This window comes from Tamandua tetradactyla, chromosome X (assembly GCF_023851605.1).
Source record: "Tamandua tetradactyla isolate mTamTet1 chromosome X, mTamTet1.pri, whole genome shotgun sequence".
Taxonomy (NCBI): domain Eukaryota; kingdom Metazoa; phylum Chordata; class Mammalia; order Pilosa; family Myrmecophagidae; genus Tamandua; species Tamandua tetradactyla.
The window spans coordinates 123,922,869-123,946,893 of record NC_135353.1 but is presented as its reverse complement, the minus strand read 5'-3'; the positions used below and the strand labels follow the sequence as shown (position 1 = coordinate 123,946,893).

At 38.6% G+C, this 24,025-nt stretch overlaps 1 protein-coding gene across 1 annotated transcript in view; it reads right to left on the bottom strand.

Annotated features, from left to right (window-relative positions):
• SLC9A7 (solute carrier family 9 member A7) overlaps window positions 1–24,025 on the bottom strand; it is a 182,921-nt gene that overhangs the window by 69,718 nt on the left and 89,178 nt on the right. Inside the window, exons 2-3 of the mRNA XM_077145215.1 lie at window positions 18,082–18,281; window positions 15,623–15,700 (exon numbers count right to left, since the gene is read on the bottom strand). Of these exons, the coding sequence (XP_077001330.1) occupies window positions 15,623–15,700; window positions 18,082–18,281 (278 nt within the window). The remainder of the gene's footprint in view (window positions 1–15,622; window positions 15,701–18,081; window positions 18,282–24,025) is intronic.

Below are 24,025 nucleotides of genomic sequence, written 5' to 3'. Positions count from 1 at the left end.
GAAAAAGCACATGGCAATGTCTACTGGTTCTTCTTTCCTGGGTTTTGTTGCCTTCAGCTCTCTGGTTCCAGTGGTTTCCTCTGTCAGTCCTCTCAGCTTTTCTAGGACTTTTGTCTCTAAGCTCTTTCTGGGTGTTTTTCTCTCTGCTCTCTTGGCTTTTTCTGTCCTTTTATGCTCTCATAGAGGACTCCAGTAAAGGATTAAGACCCACCTTGAATGGGCTGGGTCACATCTCAGAACAACCTAATCAAAAGGTCCCACCCACAATAGGTCTGCACTCACAAGAATGGATTAAAAGAACATGGCCTTTTCTGGGTACATAGCAGCTTCAAACCAGCATAGCCACCTTCTACATGTAGGGTAAGTTCTGGGATGGTGAGTCCCTCAGGCCAACACCAGACAGATTGGGCCAGACACTCAAATCCCATGTTCCCTCCAGAACTAGGACCAGGGATCTGTACTGGGAGCATGGGCTAGCATGATACAAACCAGTGAGGGGTAAGGGAGAGGCCAGCCAGTGTGCCATGAGGTCTTCCTACTGTCTTTTAAAATTTTTTTTATTGTATACAAATGTAGTATACATTTTTTATTGTAGTATTTTTTAATGTAGTATTTTTTATTGTATACAAATGTATACTTGTATACATAGTATAACATATATACAAAGCAAAGGAATAAAAAAGCAGTAGTTTTTAAAGCACTTTTCAACAAGTAGTTACAGGACAGATCCCAGACTTTGTTTATGGACTACCATATGATCCTCTCACATTTTTCCTCCTAGCTGCTCCTAAATATAGGAGGCTAGAGGGCATAAATATGTTTTTATCATCACAATCGACTTTTCCTCCTTTTTTTGTGAAAAATAACATGTATTCAAAAAAGCAATAAATTTCAAAGCACAACACCACACTTAGCTGTAGAACATATTTCAGAGTTTGACATGGGTTACAATTTCACAATTTTAGATTTTTACTTCTAGCTGCTCTAAAATACTGGAGACTAAAAGAAATACAAATGAAATGATTCAGCATTCATATTCATTTGTCAAATCCTATCTTCTCTGTATAACTCAAACATCACTTTTGATCTTTCCATTCCTCTCTTTAGGGGAGTTTGGGCTATGGCCATTCTAACTTTTTCATGTTGGAAGGGTCTGTCACTAATATGGGGTAGGGAGATGGAACTTTCTGATGTTCTGGAGAGGCTGCGCTAGGTTTCAGGACTTATCTGGACCAGGGATCCATCTGGAAGTTGTAGGTTTCTGGAGAGTTACTCTAGTGCATGGAACCCTTGTGGAATCTTATATATTGCCCTAGATGTTCTTTAGGATTGGCTGGAATGGTCCCAGTTGGGGATTGGCAGGTTATGATAGGTAGCAAGGTCTACCTGATGCTTGCATAAGAGCAACTTCCCAAGTAGTCTCTCAACTCTATTTGAACTCTCTCTGCCACTGACACTTTATTAATTACACTTCTTTTCCCCTTTTGGTTAGGATGGAATTGTTTATCACATGGTGCCAGATTGAGAGTCATCTCCCATATGTCGCCAGGGAGACTTTCACCCCTGGATGTCATGTTCCATGTAGTGGGGAGGACAATGATTCACCTGCAGAGTTGGGTTTAGAGAGACTGAGGCTCCATCTGAGCAACAAAAGAGGTCCTGCAGAGGTAACTCTTAGGCACACCTATAGGTAGTCTAAGCTTCTCAGCTACCTACATAAGCTTCACAAGAGTAAGCATCATGATCTAGGGCATGGACTATTGATTTGGGTGTACCTAAAGTTTGACACAGTATCAGGGGATTTCCTGAGGATAAGTTTTAATAGTTCCATATTTTTCTCACATCCTTCAGGGGATGTGAGATATTTTTTAATTATGTGTTCAATATACTCTAGGATATATCCAGATACTACAATAATCTATATAGGCCTAAAGAACTTCTTTCTTATTCTGGGTTCCCTGTGTTTCAATTGTTCAAATGAGCTATATAGATAAGTTCAATTAGATTATGCATGACAGAAAATTTCATATCCAGACTTAATAAATCTTTCTTCCATTGGTCTTAAACAGTATGTGTGGTTCTAAAATACAGACACTATTTTCCCTACCCCTATATTCTGAATTACTTTAACCCCAACTTGTTTCGCTTCCTTCTTATCTCTAATATCAGGTTATATATACAAAACAGCCTCTCAAAAATCCAGAAATAATAATCACCCTTCCGGACTTAATGTGTCTGCTCTAAAGCTTACAATCTAGGCCCCTGTTTTCTTATAAGCATTTTCTAAAGGTGACCATACCATTCTGCTTCTGCCTTATTTTATCTCACCAAATGTCTCACATGTTCATTCACACTGTCACATGCCTCATGACATTGTTCTTTTTGTAACAGCACAACCTTTGTTCATAAGTATACACCATCTTTCACCAATCTACTTCTCCATCAGTGCATCCTTCAGCCACCTGCATTCATCGGGCATCATGTAGAGGGCCCAAAGTCCACAGTCCATCAACATTCTCAATTTTAGATAATTCCAGTGTTTCCAAGAGAAAGAAAACCAATAAACACACCCTTGCCAAATAGGAAATATAAACCTCCTCTTAACTCTTGTCCCTCCCCCCATTATTTACCTATACTGTTGTTGTGGTAGTGCTGATGGTTTTCTTTTGAACATAGCTCATAGTATGCAATAGCAGTTTTCCCCCTGTATCCTGGACTTACACACTCTTTGTACAAGAACCATATCTTTGAAGTAATTCTTGCAAGAACTAATTCATATTTCTAGTGAGAGCCAGTGGGACACATAGGTCTATACAACCTCTTTCAATCTTGTTCATCTTCAATATGGTAATATTAGATATAGACCCACTAGAGAACCACCTTCACTCCTATCTATTCCCTTACATTGGAGTTCAACCTCATTAGCTAATGGTTCACCCATCTCTAGCATCTATGTATCTCTAAATCCCCTATATTCTATATTATAAGCCTATGATTATACCATTATGCTGGTCATAAAAGTGGAATCATGTAGTATTTATCCTTTTGTGTTTGGCTAACTTCACTCAGGATTATGTCCTCAAGGTTCATCCATCTTCTCATGTGCTTCAGGACGTCATTCTGTCTTACTGATGGATAATATTCCATCGTATGTATATAACACATTTTGTTGATATACTCATCTGTTGATGGACATTTGGTTTGTCTCCATTTTTTGGCAATTGTGAATGATGCTGCTAATGGATGTCAGTGTGCAAATGTTTTTGTGTCGTTGCTTTCAGCTCTTCTGGGTATATACCAAGTAGTGCTATTGCTGAGTCATAGGGCAACTCAATATTTAGTTTTCTAAGGAACCACCAAGCAGTCTTCCCTAGTGGCTGCACCATTATACATTCCCATCAGCAGTGCATAAGTGTCCCAGTTTCTCCACATCCTCTCTAACATTTATAGTTTCCTGTTTGTTTAATAGCAGCCATTCTTATAGGTATGAGGCAGTATCTCATTATAGTCTTGATCTGCATTTCCCTTATAGCCAATGAAAATGAACATCTCTTCATGTGCTTTTGACCCATCTGTATTTGATCTTCAGAAAGGTGCCTATTTATATCTTTAGCTCGTTTTATAGATGGGTTGTTTGTTCTTTTATTGTTGAGTTATATGATTTCTTTGTATATACATGATATCAAACCTTTGTCCGATATGTAATTTCCAAACATTTTCTCCTACTGAGTTGGCTGTCTTTTCACCTTTTTGACAAAGTCTTTTGAAGTGGAGAAACATCTGATTTTGAGGAGTTCCCATTTATCTATTGTGCTCATTTAAAATGTCATGTTTCAATCCTAATCCTATTTTATAAAGGCAGCTGTTTCTTCTAATCCCTATTCAGTACTGTATGTTGGAAACTTTAATTAGCTTTTCTCCATGGAGATGTGACTCAGTTACTGTGGATAGTAAACCTGACTAGGTGACGCCATGTCTCCACCCATTCCAGATGTGCCTTGATTGGTTTTACCAGAATCCTTTAAAAGAAGAAGCACGTTGGAAAAAGCTAGAGAACTACAAGAGAGAAGGCCATAAAATTGAGACAGCAGAGAATGTTGCTGCACCACAAAGCACAGAATCCACCAGCCAGTGACTTTTGGAGATGAAGAAGGAAAACACCTCCAGGGGAGCTAGAGAGGAAGTTAGCGGATGACACCATGTTTGCTATGTGCTTTTCCAGTGGGGGGAGAAACCCTGACTGTGTTCGCCATGTGCCTTTCCACTTGAGAGAAACCCTGAACTTCATCGGCCTTCTCGAATCAAGGTATCCTTCCCTTGATGCCTTAGATTGGATATTTCTATAGACTTACTTTAACTGGGACATTTTCATGGCCTAAAAATTGTTAACTTGCAACTTATTAAATTCCACTTTTTAAAAGCCATTCCGTTTCTGGTATATTACATTCCAGCAGCTTGCAAACTAGAACATCTATTTTTTTGTTTTGTTGTTCTGCTTTGGCTGTAAAGTTTAAGAAGCTACCTCTTATTACTAGGTCTTGAAGATGTTTCCCTACATTTTCTTCTAGAAATTTTATGGTGCTAGTTCTTATATTTAGGTGTTTGATCCGCTTCGAGTTAATTTTTGTGTAAGGTGTAAGATAGGGGTCCTCTTTCATTCTCTTGGCTATCAATAGCCAGCTTTTCCATGCTCAATTATTGAAAAGACTATTTTGTCCCAGTTCAGAGGATTTGGGAGCCTTGTCAAAAGTCAGTTGACCATTGATTTGGTGATCTATTTCTGCACTCTCAATTCAATTCTATTAGTCAATGCTTCTATCTTTGTGCAAGTACCATGCTGTTTTGACCACTGTGGCTTTATAATGGGTTTTAAAGTCAGGGAGTGTTAATCCTCCCACTTTGTTCTTTTTTAGGATGCTTTTACCTATTTGGGATCTCTTTCCCTTCCAGATGAATTTGGGAGTTAGCTTTTCCAAATCTTCAAAGTAGGTTGTTGGAATTTTGATTGGTATTGTGTTGAATCTGTAGATCAATTTGGGGAGAACTGACATCTTAACTGTATTTAGCCTTCCTATCCATGAACAGGGAATGTCTTTCTACCTATTTAGATCTCCTTTGATTTCTTTTAGGACTGTTATGTCATTTTCTGTGTACAAGTCCTTTACGTCCACAGTTAAGTTCATTCCTAAGTACTTGCTTCTTTCAGTGGCTATTTTGAATGGAATTTTTTCCTTAACTGACTCCTCAGCTAGCTCACTGTTTGTGTATAGAAATGCTACTGATATTTAAACATTAATTTTATATCTTGCCACTTTGCTGAATTTATTAGAACAAGTAATTTTGCTGTAGATTTCTCAGGATCTTCCAAGTATATTATCATATCATCTGCAAATAATGAGTTTCAGTTCTTCCTTTCCAACTTAGATGCCTTTCATTTCTTTGTCCTGCCTAGGGATCACTCTAGTTAGAACTTCTAGCACAATGTTGAATAAGAGTGGTGACAAGGGGCATCCTTGGTTTGTTCCTGATATTAGGGGGACAGCTTTCAGTCTCTCTCCGGCATTGAGTATGATGCTGGCTATCAGTTTTTCATATATTCTCTTTATCATATTGAGGTAGTTGCCTTTGATCCCTATCTTTTGGAGTGTTTTTATCAGAAAAGGATACTGAATTTTGTCGAATGCTTTCTCAGCATCAACAAGATGATCATATGAATTTTCCCTTTTGATTTGTTTATGTGCTGTATTACACTAATTGATTTTCTTGTGTTGAACCATCCTTGCATTCCTGGTAAAACCCCACTTGGTAATGGTGCACAATTCTTTTAATGTATTGTTGGATTCGATTTGCTAATACTTTATTGAGAATTTTTGCATCTATGGTCATTGTGGAGATTGGCCTTAAGTTTCCCTTTCTTATAGCATCATTACCCGGTTTTGATATTAAAATGGTATTAGCTTAATAAAATGAATTAGGCAGAGTTCCTTTTTTCTCAATTTCTTGGAAAAGTTTGAGCAGGATTGGTGTTAGTTCTTTCTGGAATATTTGATAAAATTCCCCTGTGAAGCCATCTGGCCCTGGGCTTTTCTTTGTAGGAAGATTTTTTTTTATTTTAATTATTAAACATACCAACATACAAACACAAACATACTTACCATATGATCATTCCATTCTTACTCACAATATCATCACATAGTTGTATATTCATCATCATAATCATTTCTTAGAATATTTGCATCAATTCAAGAAAAGAAATAAAAAGAAAACAGAAAAAAAATCATACATACCATGTACCTTACCCCTCCCTTTCATTGATCACTAGCATTTCAATCCACTAACCATATTTTATCATTTGTTCCCCCTATTATTCATTTATTTCTAATCCATATGTTTTACTTGTCTGTGATAAGATAGATAAAAGGGGCATCAGACACAAGGTTTTCACAATCACACAGTCACACTGCAAAAGCTATATCATTATACAGTCATCTTCAAGAAACATGGCTACTGGAACACAGCATTTTCAGGCAGTTCCCTCCAGCCTCTCCATTACACCTTAATTAAGAAGGTGATATCTATATTATGCATAAGAATAACCTTTAGGATAACCTCTTGACTCTGTTTTGGAATCTCTCAGCCACTGTCACTTTATTTTGTCTCTTTTCACTCTTCCCCCTTTCGGTCAAGAAGGTTTTCTCAAAACCTTGATGCTGAGTTCCAGCTCATTCTAGGATTTCTGTCCCATGTTGCTAGGAAGATCCACACCCCTGGGAGTGATGTCCCACATAGAGAGGGGGAGGACAGTGAGTTTGCTTGTCATGTTGGCTGAGAGAGAGAGGCCACATCTGAGCAAGTAAAGAGGTTCTCTTGGGGGTGATTCTTAGGCCTAATTTTAAGTAGGCTTAGCCTATCCTTTGCGGAGTTAAGTTTCATATGAACAAACCCCAAGATGGGGGCTCAGCCTATGCTTTGGTTGTCCCCACTGCTTGTGAGAATATCAAGAATTCTCCACTTGGGGAAGTTGAATTTTCCCCCTTTCTCACCATTCTCCCCAGGGGACTTTGCAAATACTTTTTTATTCATTGTTCAAATCACTCTGGGATTTATTGGCGCATCACTCTGGACAAACTATAGGAAGATTTTTGATGACTGATTGAATCTCTTTATTTATGATTGGTTTGTTGAGATATTTTATTTCTTCCTGAGTCAGTGTAGTTTGTTTGTGTGTCTCCAGGAATTTGTCCATTTCATCTAAGTTGTCTAGTTTGTTGGCATATAGTTGTTTATAGTATCCTCTTATGATTTTGTTTATTTCTTCAGGGTCTGTGGTAATGCACCCCTTCTCATTTCTGATTTTGTTTATTTGCATCCTCTGTCATTTTTTGTTTGTTAGTCTTTCTAGTGGCCTATCAATTTTATTGATTTTCTCAAAGAACCAACTTTTGGTTTCATTGATTCTTTCTATCATTCTTTTGTTCTCCCATTCATTTACCTCTGCTTTAATCTTTGTTATTTTTCTTCTATTTCCTTTGGGGTTAGTTTGCTGTTCTTTCTCAAGTTCCTCCAGGTGTGTTGTTAAGTCATTGATTTTTTATCTTTCTTGTTTTGTTCTGTTTTTTAACTTTTTTAATTGTATAGTATAAGATATATACAAAGCAAAGAAATAAAAAAGCAATAGTTTTCAAAGCATTCTTCAACAGGTGATTACACGACAGGTCCCAGAGTTTGTCTTGGGCTACCATATGATCCTCTCATATTTTTCCTTCTAGCTGCTCCAGAATATAGGAGGCTAGAGGGCTTAAATATTCTTTTTTTACCATCCCAATCGGCTTTTTTTTCCTTCTTTTTTTGTGAAAAAATAACATATATACAAAAAAGCTATAAATTTCAAAGCACAGAACCACAATTAGTTGTAGAACATAGTTCAGACTTTGACATGGGTTACAATTTCACAGTTTTAGGTTTTTACTTCTAGCTGCTTTAAAAATACTGGTATTGTTTTTTAAATATAGGCATTTAGGGCAATAAATTTCTATCTCAGCACAGCCTTTGCAGCATCCCATTGGTTCTGATAAGTTGTCTGCTCATTTTCGTTCATCTACAGATAGCTACTGATTTCTATAGCAATTTCTTCCTTGACCCACTGGATGTTTAAGAGTGTCATTTAATCTCCATTTATTTGTGAATGTCCTCGTTCTTTGGTGGTTATTGAGATCCAGCTTCATCCCATTGTAATCAGAGAAAGTACTTCAAATAATTTCAATGTTTTCAAATTTATAAAGACCTGTTTTGTGCCCCAGCATATGATCTATCCTGGAGAATGTTCCATGAGCACTAGAGAAGAATTTATATTCTTGTGTTTTGGGGTTCAATGACCTATATATGTCTGTTAGGTCTAATTCATTTATCAAGTTATTTAACTTCTCCATTTCCTTGTTGATCTTCTGTCTGGTTGCTCTATCTATAGAGGAGAGTGGTGTATTGAAGTTTCCTACTATTATTGTTGAAACATCTATCACTCCCTTCAGTTTTGCCAATACAAAACTGTTTCATGTAATTTGGAGCTCCTTGATTGGGAGCATAAACATTTATGACTGTTTTATCTTCTTGATGAATTGACCCTTTAATTAGTATATACTGTCCTTTTTTGTCTCTTATGATGCCCTTACATTTAAAGTCTGTTTTGTTCAATATTAGTGTAGCTACTCCTGTTTTCTTTTGGTTACAACTTGCGTGTAAAATCTTTTTCCTTCCTTCCACTTTCAATCTATTTGTATCCTTGTGTCTAAAATGAGTCTCTTGTAAGCAACATATAGCTGGATTATGTTTCTTAATCCATTCTGCCAATCTTGCGCTTTTAATTGGTAAGTTTAGTCCATTAACATTCAAAGTTATTACTGAAAAGGCATTTCTTGATTCCACCATCTTCTTTTTTATTTTATTTGTCAGATCTCTATATTATTTTCCCTCTTTCTCTTTGTTTTCTTTAAATTACCCTTGGTGGTACTCTTCAATTCTGTGCCCTCCTCCAGACTTCCCTCTCCTGTCTTTTTTCAGCCAGCAGAACTCATTTTAGCATTTCTTGGAGGGCAGGTTGACAAATTCTTTCAGGACTTCTTTGTCTGTGAAAACTTTAATCTGTCCCTCAATTTTGAAGGACAATGTATCTGGGTCCAGAATTCCTGGCTGGAAGCCTTTCTCTTTCGATCTTGAATATATCATACCCCTGCCTTCTCACCTCCAGGGTACTAGTTGAGTAGTCTGAACTCAGTCTTATTTGGTTTCCCTTGTATGTAGTAGATTGTTTTCCTCTTGCCGCTTTCAGAATTTTCTGCTTCTCTTCAGCATTTGACAGACTGGTTATTATGTGTCTTGGGGAATGCCTGTTTGAATTTATTCTGTTTGGAGTCTGTCAGGCTTCTTTGGCTTGTGTATTTGTGTACTTTATGAGCGCTGGGCAGTTTTTCCCCATTATATCCTCAACTACCCTTCATAGCCCTTTAATCCTCTCTTTTCCTTCTGGAACACCAATGATTCTTATATTTGTGTGTCTTGTTTTGTCTATCATTTCCCTGAGATCCAATTCAAGTTTTTCCATCTTTTTTGCCATTTGCTGTTTTGAGTCTTCAAAGTCAATTATCCTGTCCTCTATATCACTTATTCTTTCTTCTGTCTTCAAATCTGGTGTTGTGTACCTCTAGTATGTTTTTTATTTGGTCAACAGAGTCTTTAATCTCTGTGATTCCTGCTATTTTTCTATTTATTCTGTCAAATTCCTCTTTATGCTCTTCTACTGTCTTCTTGATCTCCTTTATATCATTTGCTATCCCACTTATTAAGTAGAGTTGTATGAACATCTTTGATTAGTTGTTCCAATGTTGGTGTCTCCTCTTGTGTTTTAATTTGGTCATTACACAGGGCTATATCTGTCTGCATTGTGATGTGCTTAGTGATATTCTGCTGTCTTCATGGCATGGAAATATCTTGATTGATTTACTTTGGGAGTTGATTTCTGTTAGTAGTCTAAGGCCTTGTGTTTATGGTATGGATGTACAGCAGGGAGCAGGGTATGGGGTGGGGCACTCAATGCAGTGATTTGTTTCAGGGGAGGTATAGGCGCAGGTTGAGGATGTTAAGCTGATGCTTGTGAACATGGACGCCCAGCAGCCAGGGAGGATGTAGCTGTGTAGGTACACCATTCTGGGGGGTGTAACCCTTGTATGTGCTGGTGTAAGGCATGGGACCCTTTGTGCACATGTGTAGATCTGTGGCAGCAGGTCAGTGTTATGCCTTCATGGACTGGGGGCAGATGTGACCTGGCTGCATAGGTCAGCACTTTTTCAGAGCTGGGAAGTGTGGCTGAGGGCCGTGTGCATGCGCAGTTATAGGACTGCTGTAAACTGAGGTTCCCAGAGCTGCATGATGTGATTGTGGGCCTGTGCACAAGCGTGGGCCCAGGAGTGCTGTAAACTGATGTGCAGAGCTCGGGGGGGGGGGGGGTAGGGTAAGGCAGTGTGACACTATGGGCAGGGTGGCAGGGGTAGCCTAGGTATGGAGGTTAGTGCCTGTAGCATTTATGCACTGGCAACAACCTGCAGGTAACAGGGAGGGGGAGGTAGTACTCGGGAGGGGTGCAGGAGTGGTGGGTTGGGCTGCACTTGGGGTATGGGTGTGGGGCAGGTATATTGGGGGCTGGTGGGGTGGGGGTCCCTAGAGTGTGGGGAATGGGAGTGGGTGACCAGGTTTGAGTGCCTGAGGTGTGGGATGAGTCACTGGTCACGGGGCTGCGCTGGTGAGGGTAGTGTGCCCAAGGAACTGGCCTGGCTTACTTTCTAGTCCCCGGCTCCTGTCCATGCACTCCCGCAGGCTCCACAACTCCACGTCTCTGTGCCAGGGTACAGCTTTCTACCTCTTAGTTCCTCGGCCTCTGCAACCAGGGCAGGCCCATGTGGTGCAGAAGGCTCTCCCAGGTCAGCCACACTCCCAAATTGTAGCCTCAGTTGCCCTCCTGTCCCTTCTCTAACTTTTCAGTGGAGCAGGACTAATCTCAAGCTATTTGGCCACCTTCCCCTACTGTTTTTTAAGTGGCCTTTTTATTGATTCAGCGATTGTCCTATTACTGTAATTCTTTTGCTAGAGCTTTGGGAAATATATTTCTTCCAGTTCTTGGTGTTTGTTTGAAGCTTCTGCGGGGGTGACTGAGCCCTGAAGCTTCTCACTGTGCCATCTTCATGGGGAGGGCAGTTTTTCTATGCTAATGTATTTATTCACCAATATTTCAAAAAAAATTAATCAGATTTCAAAGAAAATCAACAACTGTGAACCTACTTCCCTTTAGAAACTTTGAAGTGCTTAAATCAGGGAGGGTTGGAACGTATCAAGGAAGGATATAAGGTCATTGAATTATCCAGGAATAAATTCTAATCCCAGAAGTGCTTTCTGTTGCCACTCAGCTTTCCTTTGGGTAACTATTCCCATGATTAGTTTGAATATATTTAATATATTCATATTCATGATATTAGCCAAAGCCAAAAAGTAGAAATAGAAACCTGCCACCAAAAATACATTCATAATATATTTCAAAGTCACACATACACACAATCACCCATCCCCCATTCATGCATGCTGATGTCAACCGAAATTTTATTGTACCTAAAAAAGATATAACATCGCTTATTTGTGAATTATTACAACTAGTACTTAAATATGTATTTCACAGTTTACAAAGTACCTACACATGTATTAGCCCATGCAATCTTCACAAGAACCCCATCATGAAGATGTTACTTGAATCATTTTATATGAGAGAAATCTAAGGTTCAAAGGTGTGACCTCGCTTGCCTGATCACACATCCACCAAACTACAGCATTAGACCTGGAAAGCAGGTCTCCTAACCAAAGAACATTGTACTCTCGCTGTATAAGTTGCCATTCTACCCAGCAACTGGATTTTCACCACAACCTTTTGGGGAAGAAAGGACAGTAGGAGTTAAGTGGAATCCTCTAGCTTTCATCCTATTCTTATTTGGCCACAATATAGGTATGAGTAGTTCAGAGTCTCCCTTACTTTTCTCTCTCACAGTTACAGATGACATACCATGGTAAAGCATTCAAGAATCTAAGCCCAAGACAGATTGTGACAAGAAGACTTGCTTTCAGTGAAAATCCACCTGGCATCCAAATTTCCTGTTGCACCATTCCATGCTTTACATTTCTATTCCTTGGGAAACCATCTCTTCATCATTCCTCACTGATAATTTTTAACAAGTTACAATGTGCATACGTGTGTGTGTGTGTGTGTATGTTTGAGTCTGGTGGGGAATCTCACCAAAAATTAAGGTTCCTACAGTTGAATTTTCCTTACCAATGCCCTGGAAGCAAAACATGTGGTGAAACAAAATTAAAACTAATTCCTATGATAAATTATTCAAGTCAGAAAAAAAGCTCATACCTGCATGACGGCTATATGTGAATAAGTCAAACTCTCTGACTATATGTTTATATACCAGCAATTAAATGGTGAAATATTTATTACTCCTTTAATTGAGAACAGCTTTAATCAGAGTTGACAGCCATGCAAGAACCAACTATTTAAGTGATTGTATATGGACTATTTAGAAAGGAAATGGACTAAATCAACAGCTGGTACCTGAAAGCTAGCATTTCAAAAACAACTTAAATTGGGAACTAGCAAAGTCTGTTATTTATTTTTCTTCTGAGAAAATAGGGCTGACAGAGGGAAGACTGCATGAATCAGAGTGCAAATTAGGGTGCTTTTCAACCATTAGAGTGACTTTCTTTCACAACCTATGATTTAGTTTCATTTTAAAGCAGCTATCATCTTGATTATACATTAAGATAAATGGTTTTAAACACCAAATTTTTCATCACCCATTTGATCTGAAGACAAGTTCCCAGATTTTCCATTTAGATAAAGAATCAAATTATCTATACTCATAATAACCATCTATCTGATAGGTGTCAACAACTGACATACATAGTCAGATATCTTTGACAACGCCACATATTAGTCAGGGAAAGAGTACCTCTTTTTTTTGTACAGCAAACCTAAACCCAGAGGCAATGAATCCCAAAGGAACAACCTTGAGTACTGGAGTTGACAGACAGGGCATGATCTTGACTCAGTCCCATACCCATAACCTCACACACATTAATCATTATGAGTTCAGCTGTATCATCAGTAAACACGAGACACTCTCTATGTGTTTGTGAGTGCACAAGTGAGTGTTGGGTGGTATGCATAAGCATACAACCTCCTGTTCCTCAAGTATCCACCCTGGAGAGAGGACTTCTATTCCATTTCCCTGAAAGTGATGTGGTAATGTAGGGTCACCTGGCCTCTGAAAGAAGAAACTGACTTGACTCTGACTTGCAGTCTTGACCCTCTTGTGTAAGGTGGGGGATTGTTTTCATATATCTAGCTTCCATGCAGTGAACAAAACTAGGCAGCCTTTGGCCAGCTCAGCAACTTCTGGGATCTCTCTATTCCAGAGAGACTACTACCTGTAACTGACCTCACAATAAAGGACACCTGTCTTCAATTCATAAATAGGTAGTATGGAGCCTCATTACAGCCTCAGGTCTAAGCTACCTCCTCCAGCATAGGTTAATAGGGACTCTGAGTCATAAAATTGATCATTCAATTGCCTGTTAGTTCCTTGTGTCCAGTGAGTTAGAAACTGAGAGGAGGGACTGAGAAATTCTCCAACCACTATCACTTTCTTACAGTTTTTGTGATTAGAAATAATGTATGTAAAACTAGAAACAAAGAATGTATGTAAAGTTCTTAATACAAATCAGATGCTCCATAAACTGTAACTATATTTATATTGATTGGAAATAGTTTTAAAAACCTTTTTAAAGTTACAGAGTTGCTTTGACAGAAAAGCCACACTGTTGGGTGCACAACCTCTCATAAAATGAGTTTTCAAGTGCTCCTTCCTTTATTTTCTGAAAAAGCTTATGTAGGATTGATATTTTTTTCTCCCTTAAATCTTGCTAGGAATCACCAGTGAAGTCATTTGGGCTTATGGGAAAGTTTTAATTATGAACTCAATTTCTTTCATTAACATAGGATTATTCAAGTTTTCTATTTCTTCCCAGGTCAGTTTTGAAAATTTGTGCTTCCAGCAAATTTGTCCATTTTGCCTGGATCGTCAAATATATTGGTATAAAGTTATCTGTAACATTCCCTTAGCATTTTTTTAATGTCTGAAGGGTCTGTAGTGGTGTTGCCCTCTTTCATTACTGATATAAGTAATTTGTATCTTTCTTCTTTCTTTCTTGATTGGTCTAGATAGAGGTATATCAATGTGGAGGGCATTCTCTAGTTCATAAGAATGTTGTTGGGTTTTGTGGGTAGCCAAGATCTCTCTTCTCTACGTTTCCTTTAGTCCTCATGTATAAAGAGAACTGAAACAAGTTCCATGGCTGTCATCTGAGGGAGGCCCTTTGGAAGCTAAATTTTCACACAATACCCTCACAGTCGGGGTAAGGGACAGCTACCTGCACTATTTGTTTTGTTTTTGTTTTTGTTTTTGTTTTAACGTGGGCAGACACCGGGAATCGAACCCAGGTCCTCTGGCATGGCAGGCAAGCATTCTTGCCTGCTGAGCCACCATGGCCCACCCAACTTGCACTATTTGTAAAGTAGAGGATTAGGTAAAATTTTGCTGACAAGCACAATGACCCTCAATGATGAAAATAAGATATTTTTAAACTTCTAATTTTGGAATAATTAGAGATTCACAGAAAATGAAAAGACAATACAGAGAGTCTCTGTGTGCTCTTCACCCAGTTTCCCTCTATGGTTTTATCTTATGTAATTATAGCACAATATTGAAACCAAAAATCTGACACTGGTACAATGCATGTGCATAGTTCTATGTTATTTTATCACATACCACCACCACAATCAAGATACAGAACTATCCCATCACCACAGAGATTTCTCTAGTCACATAAATTCCCATCCCCTGCTGTGTCTAACCCCTGGCCATTGCTTGTTTATTCCCCATTCCTATAATCTTATCACTTTGAGAACGTTGTATTAATGAAATCATACAGTATATGACCATCTGATATTGGCTTTTTCCATTCATTGTAATGCTTTTGAGATTCCTCTAAATTGCTGTGTCTATCAATAGCCTGTTCATTTTTATGGCTGAGTAGTATTCCACGATACAGATGTACCACAGTTTGTTTAACCATTCACCTACTGTAGGATAATTTGGTTGTTTCCAGTTTTTGCTTATTACAAATAAAGCTGCTATGTACAATCATATCCAGGTTTATGGTGTGAAAATTTTATGTGAACATGAGTGTAATAGCTGGGTTGTTTGGTAACTTTATGCTTAGTTTTATGAAAACTACCAACTGTTTCCAGAGTGGCCATGCCATTTTACATTTCCACCAGCAATGTATGAGAGATGAGATTTTAAAACAGCAGTGAATCACTCATGATGTATCAACTATAGTCTCTGAGTAGGTGTGGAACACAGTGATAAGTAATATGGAAGAAGCCAAAAGAACTAGAAAATTGGGTAGGTAAATTAACACATGGATTCACATGCTTTAAGAAATACTGGCATAAAACTCTTACCTTCTTTAAACTGTATCCAGCGTGGAAAATAATTGGAGGAAGCAGAATATTGAAAAACACCTCTGGATCAAATGTTACCTAAAAATTTAAAAAGAAAAAAAGGCAATATACCAATTACTGCCATAATATTTGCTTAATATTTTAGGTCATTCTCAAATTTGACCATTTAGAGCAAATACATAAATGTGGAAAATCATGGACTCATCACATGACAGAACCCACAGTACAACCTTCCCTGTGGACTGACATGTTCTCCCTATAGCACTCCCGACTTCTGATTGTGATGTTTTATTCTAATACATATTAAGACACAACAGATGACTGCAATTTTAAGAACTCACAGAAGGTTCTGGCCAAACTTCATAAACAAGAAATAAAAACATTTAGATTTTTATCAAACTTTTTAAAAGGCTCAACTGCAACAAAAGATGAAGACATAACTTTCTATTTATTTCCTGGATCCTTCCACAGAATCATTTATAGCCATAGCTCCCCTGAATTTTTTTTTTTACATGGGAAAGCTCCAGGAATCGAACCCAGGTCTCTGACATGGCAGGGGAGAATTCTGCCACTGAGCCACCATTGCACTGCCCTCCCCTGAGTTTAATCCTCTTTTAAGTGACCAGACTCCTCTGACAGTTGATGTGGCCTAGATCAAAGTTACAAGGGATACTAGCGGCTTCCTGAGCATCAATACAAATTCAGCAACTCTAAGGGGAATTAGATTACCTGCAGATTTCATACAGGGAAATCACTCTGATACTGTCAGACAGTAAAGTCCTACCATATCCAGAAAAGAATTAAGCATTTTTCAACCTGCAAAGCTTTTTAAAGACCTCATTCATACTGGCAGATTAACTGGTTTTAATTCCAATTAATCTTTTTTTAATCTTCATTCTAATTATTAAAAGTGAAGTTTACTTTTGTAAAAAGAAACCGGAAATGTTAATCTGCCTAATTGAAAGCTGAATAGTTCCCTCAGATCATGTTTTATTTTGTCTTCTTACTGAAGACAAAAGAAGTCTGCAAAGCAGGGAATTTCAGAATGAGAAGGAGCCTTGGACAATATCCAACCAATATTAAGACAGCTGGGCACAAAGAGCACTTGTTGGAAGTGACCCAGTAATGTATGAACTAACATGAGGATGTTCTGACACTTAGTCCAATGTTCTTACCAACCAAGCTGCCTTGACAAGCCTCTTCTCCCCTTAACTAACAATGATAATCTTGGACTTATTTGTTCTCTCACCTTTGTTTATATTACAAAATTTTAAAGAAAGGGGATTTAAATAAACATTTTTGTAAAGATGATAAGAGTAAAACTTAGCCTCATTTTCTATTATGATGTAAAAGATGGAAATCAGTTGGGATCTTTTTCCTTTCCCCCATCACATCCAGTATGAAGGGCTCAATTTGCCATTTCAAAACAGTCATTAGCATGGTATTTACACTGTGTATCATTCTCAGCTGCATTTTACCAATGATTATGGAAATCCTATGCATTCTTCTAAAGGGTTGAGGGCATGAGGGCTAAGAATGCACCAGTATTGCCATGAGGAGCACAGAGAACATGGTTATACTTAATGCTCCAGGTTGAGACTAATTTCCTTTACCAATAAGGATAAGTTCTAAAAGCAACAATAATTTAATTTTGAAAGTATCTTCCGTTGACTATAAAGTTCACCACATTAGCCTGTTCTCTATTAAAAGGAGCTCCCTATAACCTGGATCCCCCAGACCACTATGCAGAAGCCTTTCTGCTGATAAACTCTGATTAATAAGGTAATGAATGGAATGTATGCCAATAAATACAGATTTCTTGCTTATCCTGGAAATTACCCACATACGGAAATATATCATCCTTTTCTACCACAGATTTTTTTTTTTTTTTTTTTTTTGCTATCTCCAGCATCAAATGAAAAATGTTTGGGTTCAAGTTGTAAGACAACAAGAACTTCTTACCCTGAAGATTCATTAAACCTTTAGCATCAATCACCAATGAGAGTGGGCATCCAATAAATATTTGTAGACTACAGCAAAAGAACCATGATAAGCTAAGAATTATACCTCCAAATACTGAATAACTAAGATAAAAGTGAAATCAACGTTATTTTAAGAAACAATCGCATCTTTAAATCACAACGAAGATAACAGACATAGTAAAGAAGAGATGGGGGTTGGAGAGATGAGCTGAGTGGGGATGTACAAACCCATGGCACAATCAGTGGCCCACCTCAGCTACTGATCCCAAAAGCCCAACAAGGTCACAAAGCTGAAAGGCAATGGTTCAAATCTGCTGGCTTCTCCTTATCACAGCCCAAAAGTTTCCTTGCAAAACTGAGAGTCAAGAATGTTACTGATATTCCCAGAACTTGAAATAATTTCTCTCCACAAGTTTGAGACAGTCAGGAAATAAAAACCCATGTCAGGACAATGATGGCTAAGTGTCCCCAGCTCACCTTCCTCAGCATGTCATTCTGCTCGACACTGTTGATCTTGCCAGGGCTGATCTCTCCTTTCAGGGTGTATTCGAAGAACTTCCCACTGACGTTCACTAATAAGGTGCTGAAGGCTCTGTCTTCCTGAGTGCAGCTAAGTGACTTGTCATGGCCACTGGTGGAAGGGGTACTGTACCTCAGGATCACTCCAACGATGAGACCTGAAACAGTGAAAAAATCATTAGGCCTGTGGAAGGATAAACAGAGTATGGAAATAATGTCATGATTGATTTTCAACAACTAAGAAACTCAGAAGTAATCTTAGAGGCCAGTTATTGGGTATGTATTTTAGGAACCACTCACTGCCCTTCAGAAACAGTTGGCATCCATTCATTTTGGTTTAATTTAAGCTCCTTCAACCATCATCAGGAAGACAAGGTGGGACAGCACCTTTGGAGGTTATTTTGGCACTCTCAGCACTTTTATCAACTGATTATGCCTCAATTCTCAGCCTTTTCGTGGACAAAGACAGGATGATAAGAAGCAAAGCTTTTTCTGCCAAGGACAGCACAAAGCAGAAGTGCTGAGCTCTTTAATTTTCACCAGTAGGATCTCTCAAGCCAGTACTGCTGCCATCTGCCAAAAAGGACCAGGTTGCTGAAACTTGTAGTTGCTACAAATGCAAGTTGCTTAGCCACATACCAATAGAAGAGAAAAAATGAAACGCTTTTACTTAGGTCATTTCAAGCCTTGACTAAAAGTCATTACATCCTTTAGAGAGCTAAACACAGCAATGAAAATTTTAGCAATCATGATTGAGGGACTGTACAGCTGGCTTCTTGGGGCCATGGTTATGACACAGCAAAAATAATCAGTTGGAAAATTTTAAAAGCCTCATTCAGTTCTTAATAGGAATTTCCTATTAGGGAAAGATAACAGCAAAACAGTACATAAGCATTCAATTCCGTGGGTGAGGAAGGAGTGTTACTCCCCTGGTCCTGGGCCTGAGTCAGACATATCCAAATAAAAGTGAGTGAAATGTGAAAAAACAGAAATGACCACCAGACACTTTCTACAATTCTCTTGTAGGAGAAAAATGTCAGCCCTCTCTCTAAAGTCAATTCTGTTCTAAGCAATTTTAAAAGACAGAATGACAAAATGCTCCCCCCATCTCATTTTACTATTAATGGAGAAAGTTACATGAGAAAAAGAAAGAACAATGTTTACTATATGCTATGTATAATGTTCTATAATGTCTCATCACCAAGACAAGACAAAAATGTGGAATAGCAAATAATATATAAAAATCTGAAAAATATAGTTCTTTAAGCCAAAATCTGTGTCTTTATTGCTGTATTATTAAGATCTTTAATAACAGGTACTTGAAGTTTATTGACTTTTGTGAAAAATAGAGTTGTAAAATTTTCTTACAAATCAAAAATGAAGTTTTTAATCATCTCAATTTGACCACCCATGAAACAATTTGAAAACCTTTAAAAGTATATATAAATAAGCCAGACTTTGCAAAAATCAAACAAAGGTTTGTCATTACCAAAAAGAAATATCTTTAGGTAAAAATAAATTTTAAAATTTCATAATGCAAACAATTATAGTTATTTGATCAAGTGGAAAAAAACCAAGTGCTTAAGGTCTTCAGTGTCAATCTTTTGTTCATTTTGTACTGCTGGAATTTCATATTATTTAGATGACTAAATCAGATGATGGTAGGGATAGTAAGCTGATATTTACTCAGCCCCTCCTGCTGAGCCTTGAGAGTAGACACATTCTCAGCTGATGGTTTAGGTTTTCTGGGCATCTGTACTGGTATAATTGAAGCTGCAGCAGTACCTACATGGAAATGACTGCCAATCTTGGGTCTCAATCTATTTGATTTTCCTAATTCTCTTCATTGGTCTATAACCCTGATACATATTCTACCTTATTCTCCTGCACTCTGGCTATCAGCACCCCCCATCACTTCTCCTTAGACAGGAGGGTTAGAATACTGATGGTCAGCACCCCATAGTTACTACACGTGGTAATGTGGGAACCACTGTGCACCTGTGTGGTATTGGGCCCGGCATTTAGGGGCAAACTCTGATCTTACCTTCTTTTCCCCATTCTCACTATTCTGATAATTCCACTGGTAACTGTGCAGAGGACCCCAGGCATCAATAATGTCTATAATGGTTATAACTTGCTGCATACTTACTGCCTTGCACTGGAACTACACCCCCCCCCCCCCCCCCCGCAACATTTGCTGCCTCGGTACCCTTTCTCTCCTTCAACAACATCAAACTCCACAATCTCTCAATTCCCTATACTGTGGAGGTAGTTCCCATGGGTTATTCTTCTTTATGGCTAGTCTGGTGTACAAATACAACTTTTTTTTTCTGGGTGTACCTTATTGATGGTACATGACAAAGTAAGGTTATTCAGTCCTTTCCCTTCCTCAGGGGGTCTGGGATGGAAATTGTGGAAGATGGGCAATTCTCAGTTTGGGGGAACTGAGCTGGGATTAGGACTCCACAGGAGATGAATGTCTTTCTCTTTCTCTCATGCTTTTTCTGGGGTTGATGGTCCAGGGGGCTCTTACTCCTTGGAGGCCATGGGAACCATAAGGTCTACCACTCTGTTGGTGCAGCCAAATTCATGGTCATACAGGGAAATGAGCTTAACAAAGTGGTCACTGAGGGCAATGCCAGCTCCAGAATCAAAAATGGAAGCGTGAATATCACTGTTAAAGTTGCAGGAGATAATATGGTCCTCGGTGTAGCCCAGGATGCCCTTTAGGGGGTCCTCCGATGACTGCTTCATCACTTTCTTGATGTCATTGTGTTTAGTCACTTTCTCCAGTCAACAGGTCAGATTCACGTTGGACACATTGGGGTTGGAGACAAGGAAGGCCATTCCAGTGGGATTCCCATTCAGCTTGCCCACCATTTTGGCAGTGCCAGTAGATAAAGGGATGATGTTCTGTGCAGCCCTACAGCCATCATGTCACATTTTCCTGGAGGGGCCACCCACTGGCTTCTGCATGGGTGACTGTGGTCATAAGTCCCTTCAAGATGCCAAAGTTGTCATGAATGAACTCAGCCAGGAGTCCAGGCAGTTGGTGGTGCAAGAAGCATTGCTGACAATCTTGAGGGAGCTGTCACACTTCTCATGGTTCATGCCCATCACAAATATGGGGGAATCAGCCAAACGGGCAGAGATGATGACTCTTTTGGCACCACCCTTCAAGTGAGCCCCAGCTTTCTCCTGGGTCATGAAGACATCAGTGGACTCCACAACACATACAGCACCAGCATCACCCCATTTGATACTGAGGGGAACTCACTCCTGGAAGATAGCAGTGGGATTCCCACTGATGACAAGCTTCCCATTCTCAGCCTTAATGATGCCTTTGAACTTACCATGGGTGGAACCATAGTGGAACATGTGGAACATGTAGGTGAGGTCAATGAAGGGGTCATTGATAGCAATAACCTGCACTTTGCTGGAGTTTACAGCAGTCCTGGTGACCAGGTACTCAATATGGCCAAATCCATTTATTCTGGCCTTCACCATTGTGTCTCAGAGATGTAGCTGGCACTGCATGAAAAGATGTGGCTGTCTGTTGAATGGGGAGGAGCAGAGAGGTTACAAACACATCTTGTTTGGTGTCATTCTTGTTGATGAAACCATATGTGTTTCTTACATTGAACCATTTCAGTGTTCTAAAAACTTTCATTGTGCTAACCTGTTTGCCCCCTCAGGCCAGGCTGGGTGTTGGCAATGCTCTGGATGGGGTGGCAGTAGCTACTGGGTCACAGCTTCACTGTTCATGGTTGCTGTGATGGTGACTGGAGACAGTAGCAACAGCTGTGGTTACTCCAGTTTTGACAGCAATGAGGCTGGCAGCATTGAGGCTGCTCAGGGCTCTCTATGAAACACTGTACTACTTTTTTTTTAATGCAATTCTATTGAGTATATTAACACACCATACAATCAATGGCTCACAGTATGATCACATAGCTGTGCATTCATCACCACAATCAATTTTAGAACATTTTCATTACTAAAAAAAAAAAAACCAAACATCCTATACCCTTTTTCCCCCTTAATACTGGCCACTAGTATTAGTTTGGTACATTTGTTACTATTGATGAAAGAATATTAAGGTAGTACTGTTACCTATAGTCCATAGTTTTTAAATAGGTACATTTTTCCCATACAGCACTCTATTATTAACTCCTTGTAATAGTGTGGTACATTTGTTCTAGTCCATGAAAGAACTTTTTAATATTTTTTTTATATTTGTATATTTCATCACAGTTATCGTCCATCACAAGATTCACTGTATTATATAATCCCAAGTTTTTACCTCTATCTTTCTTTCTGGTGACAAACATGACTCTAAACTTCCCCTTTCAATCACATTTACACGCAACTTATATTGCTGCTTCTTTATTCTTTTTTCACTAGTTGGTTACGCAGTTGTTTTCTGATGGAGTTTTACATAAAAAAGATGATTCTACGGCTCTTCAACACTTGTAATAATATAGGAATCCAGAGAAGGAAACCAAACAAGTCACTTACAGATGGTAATCCTTTTCCCAAATCAATACCTGCTTATATAATTCATTATTTCTTCACTGTTCTAAGCCCATTATTACCAGAGCTAACTTAAGAACTAAACCGTACAATCATAGGGTCCTCACAATGAACCAAAAGAGGAAGTCTGTATTTGTAGTCAAAGTCCTCAGATAGAGGAGATGCCCTAACCCTACCCCCAGTAATCTTCACCATCATACCTAGAATCTTATTAGATAATAAATCTCGTTTTTATAGACTTATAAAACCTTACCCTCCTTACCCTGGGCCCATATGCCCATATTAAAGATGGAAGGGAGCCAGTGAAGGTGTTGAGGTTGCTCCCTGGTGATAAGTCATAGCAACATAAAACACAACAGCAAAGGTACAAGGTTAATACCTTGTTTTTGTGCATACTACAGAATCTAACTTCCTGGAAGCTCTGAAGATAAGCAAAATGCAAATAAACAAATGTACTAGCTACAGTTATCTGAGAGAACCATGAAACTGGAATACACAACAGCAACTAAATCTTCTGCTCTAATTACTCTAATTACTAAGGAAGGCTGAGTTTTACATGTAAATATATAAAAACACACACAAGTGAAGAGGTACAGGTTTAGGAACACTTGGTAAAACAAATGAATTAAACAGACCTTGTATTTACCTCAGTTAAAATCTATGGTTGTTTTTTGTTTTTTAACTAAAGAAAATAAAACCTATTTAAGAATTCATTTAAATTCAAAGATTACTGACTGAAATAAACTATCTTTTTGAGAAACCAAAGATGGCTTCCCTAGACCATCAAGAATATCCCTATAGCTAACTCATACACAGCCTCCCAACTAGTAAACATTTCTTTCACAGATGAGCGATTAAGGTCCCACAGCTGTAACATAGGAGTCTCTAACCCCTACTGCAGAGATGTTTTTGTTTGATAGTTTTTCCTCTCCCCACACCATTCTCACAATGAGTTTTCTTGATCTTCCAAAGGAGACTTTCTCTGTATGACCTCCTGGCATGAATCTAGCATGATTCATATTTTGTTGCAGAACATTATTATCCTGTGACACTAACCAAGAAACTACCAGACCTCTGTTCTACCTGATCAAAACTGAAGGAGCCTGACAGAAGATTAATCTTCATTAACACTTTCAACGAATTGCATTTGGTTCTTTTCCAAATACACCTGATTTTTTTTCTTTTTGCTTTTGTTTTTAACAGAATCTGAACTAAAATTCAGAGATATTTACAACCCTCAGCTCTGAACTCTGTGGCTGCTGCCCACTTATTCCAATCTACCTCATGAGATCTACAAAAACAAATTATAAAACTCTTAAATGTCTCATCAAAAGGGTACCTGCTAAATAAATTGTTGTCCATCCACATA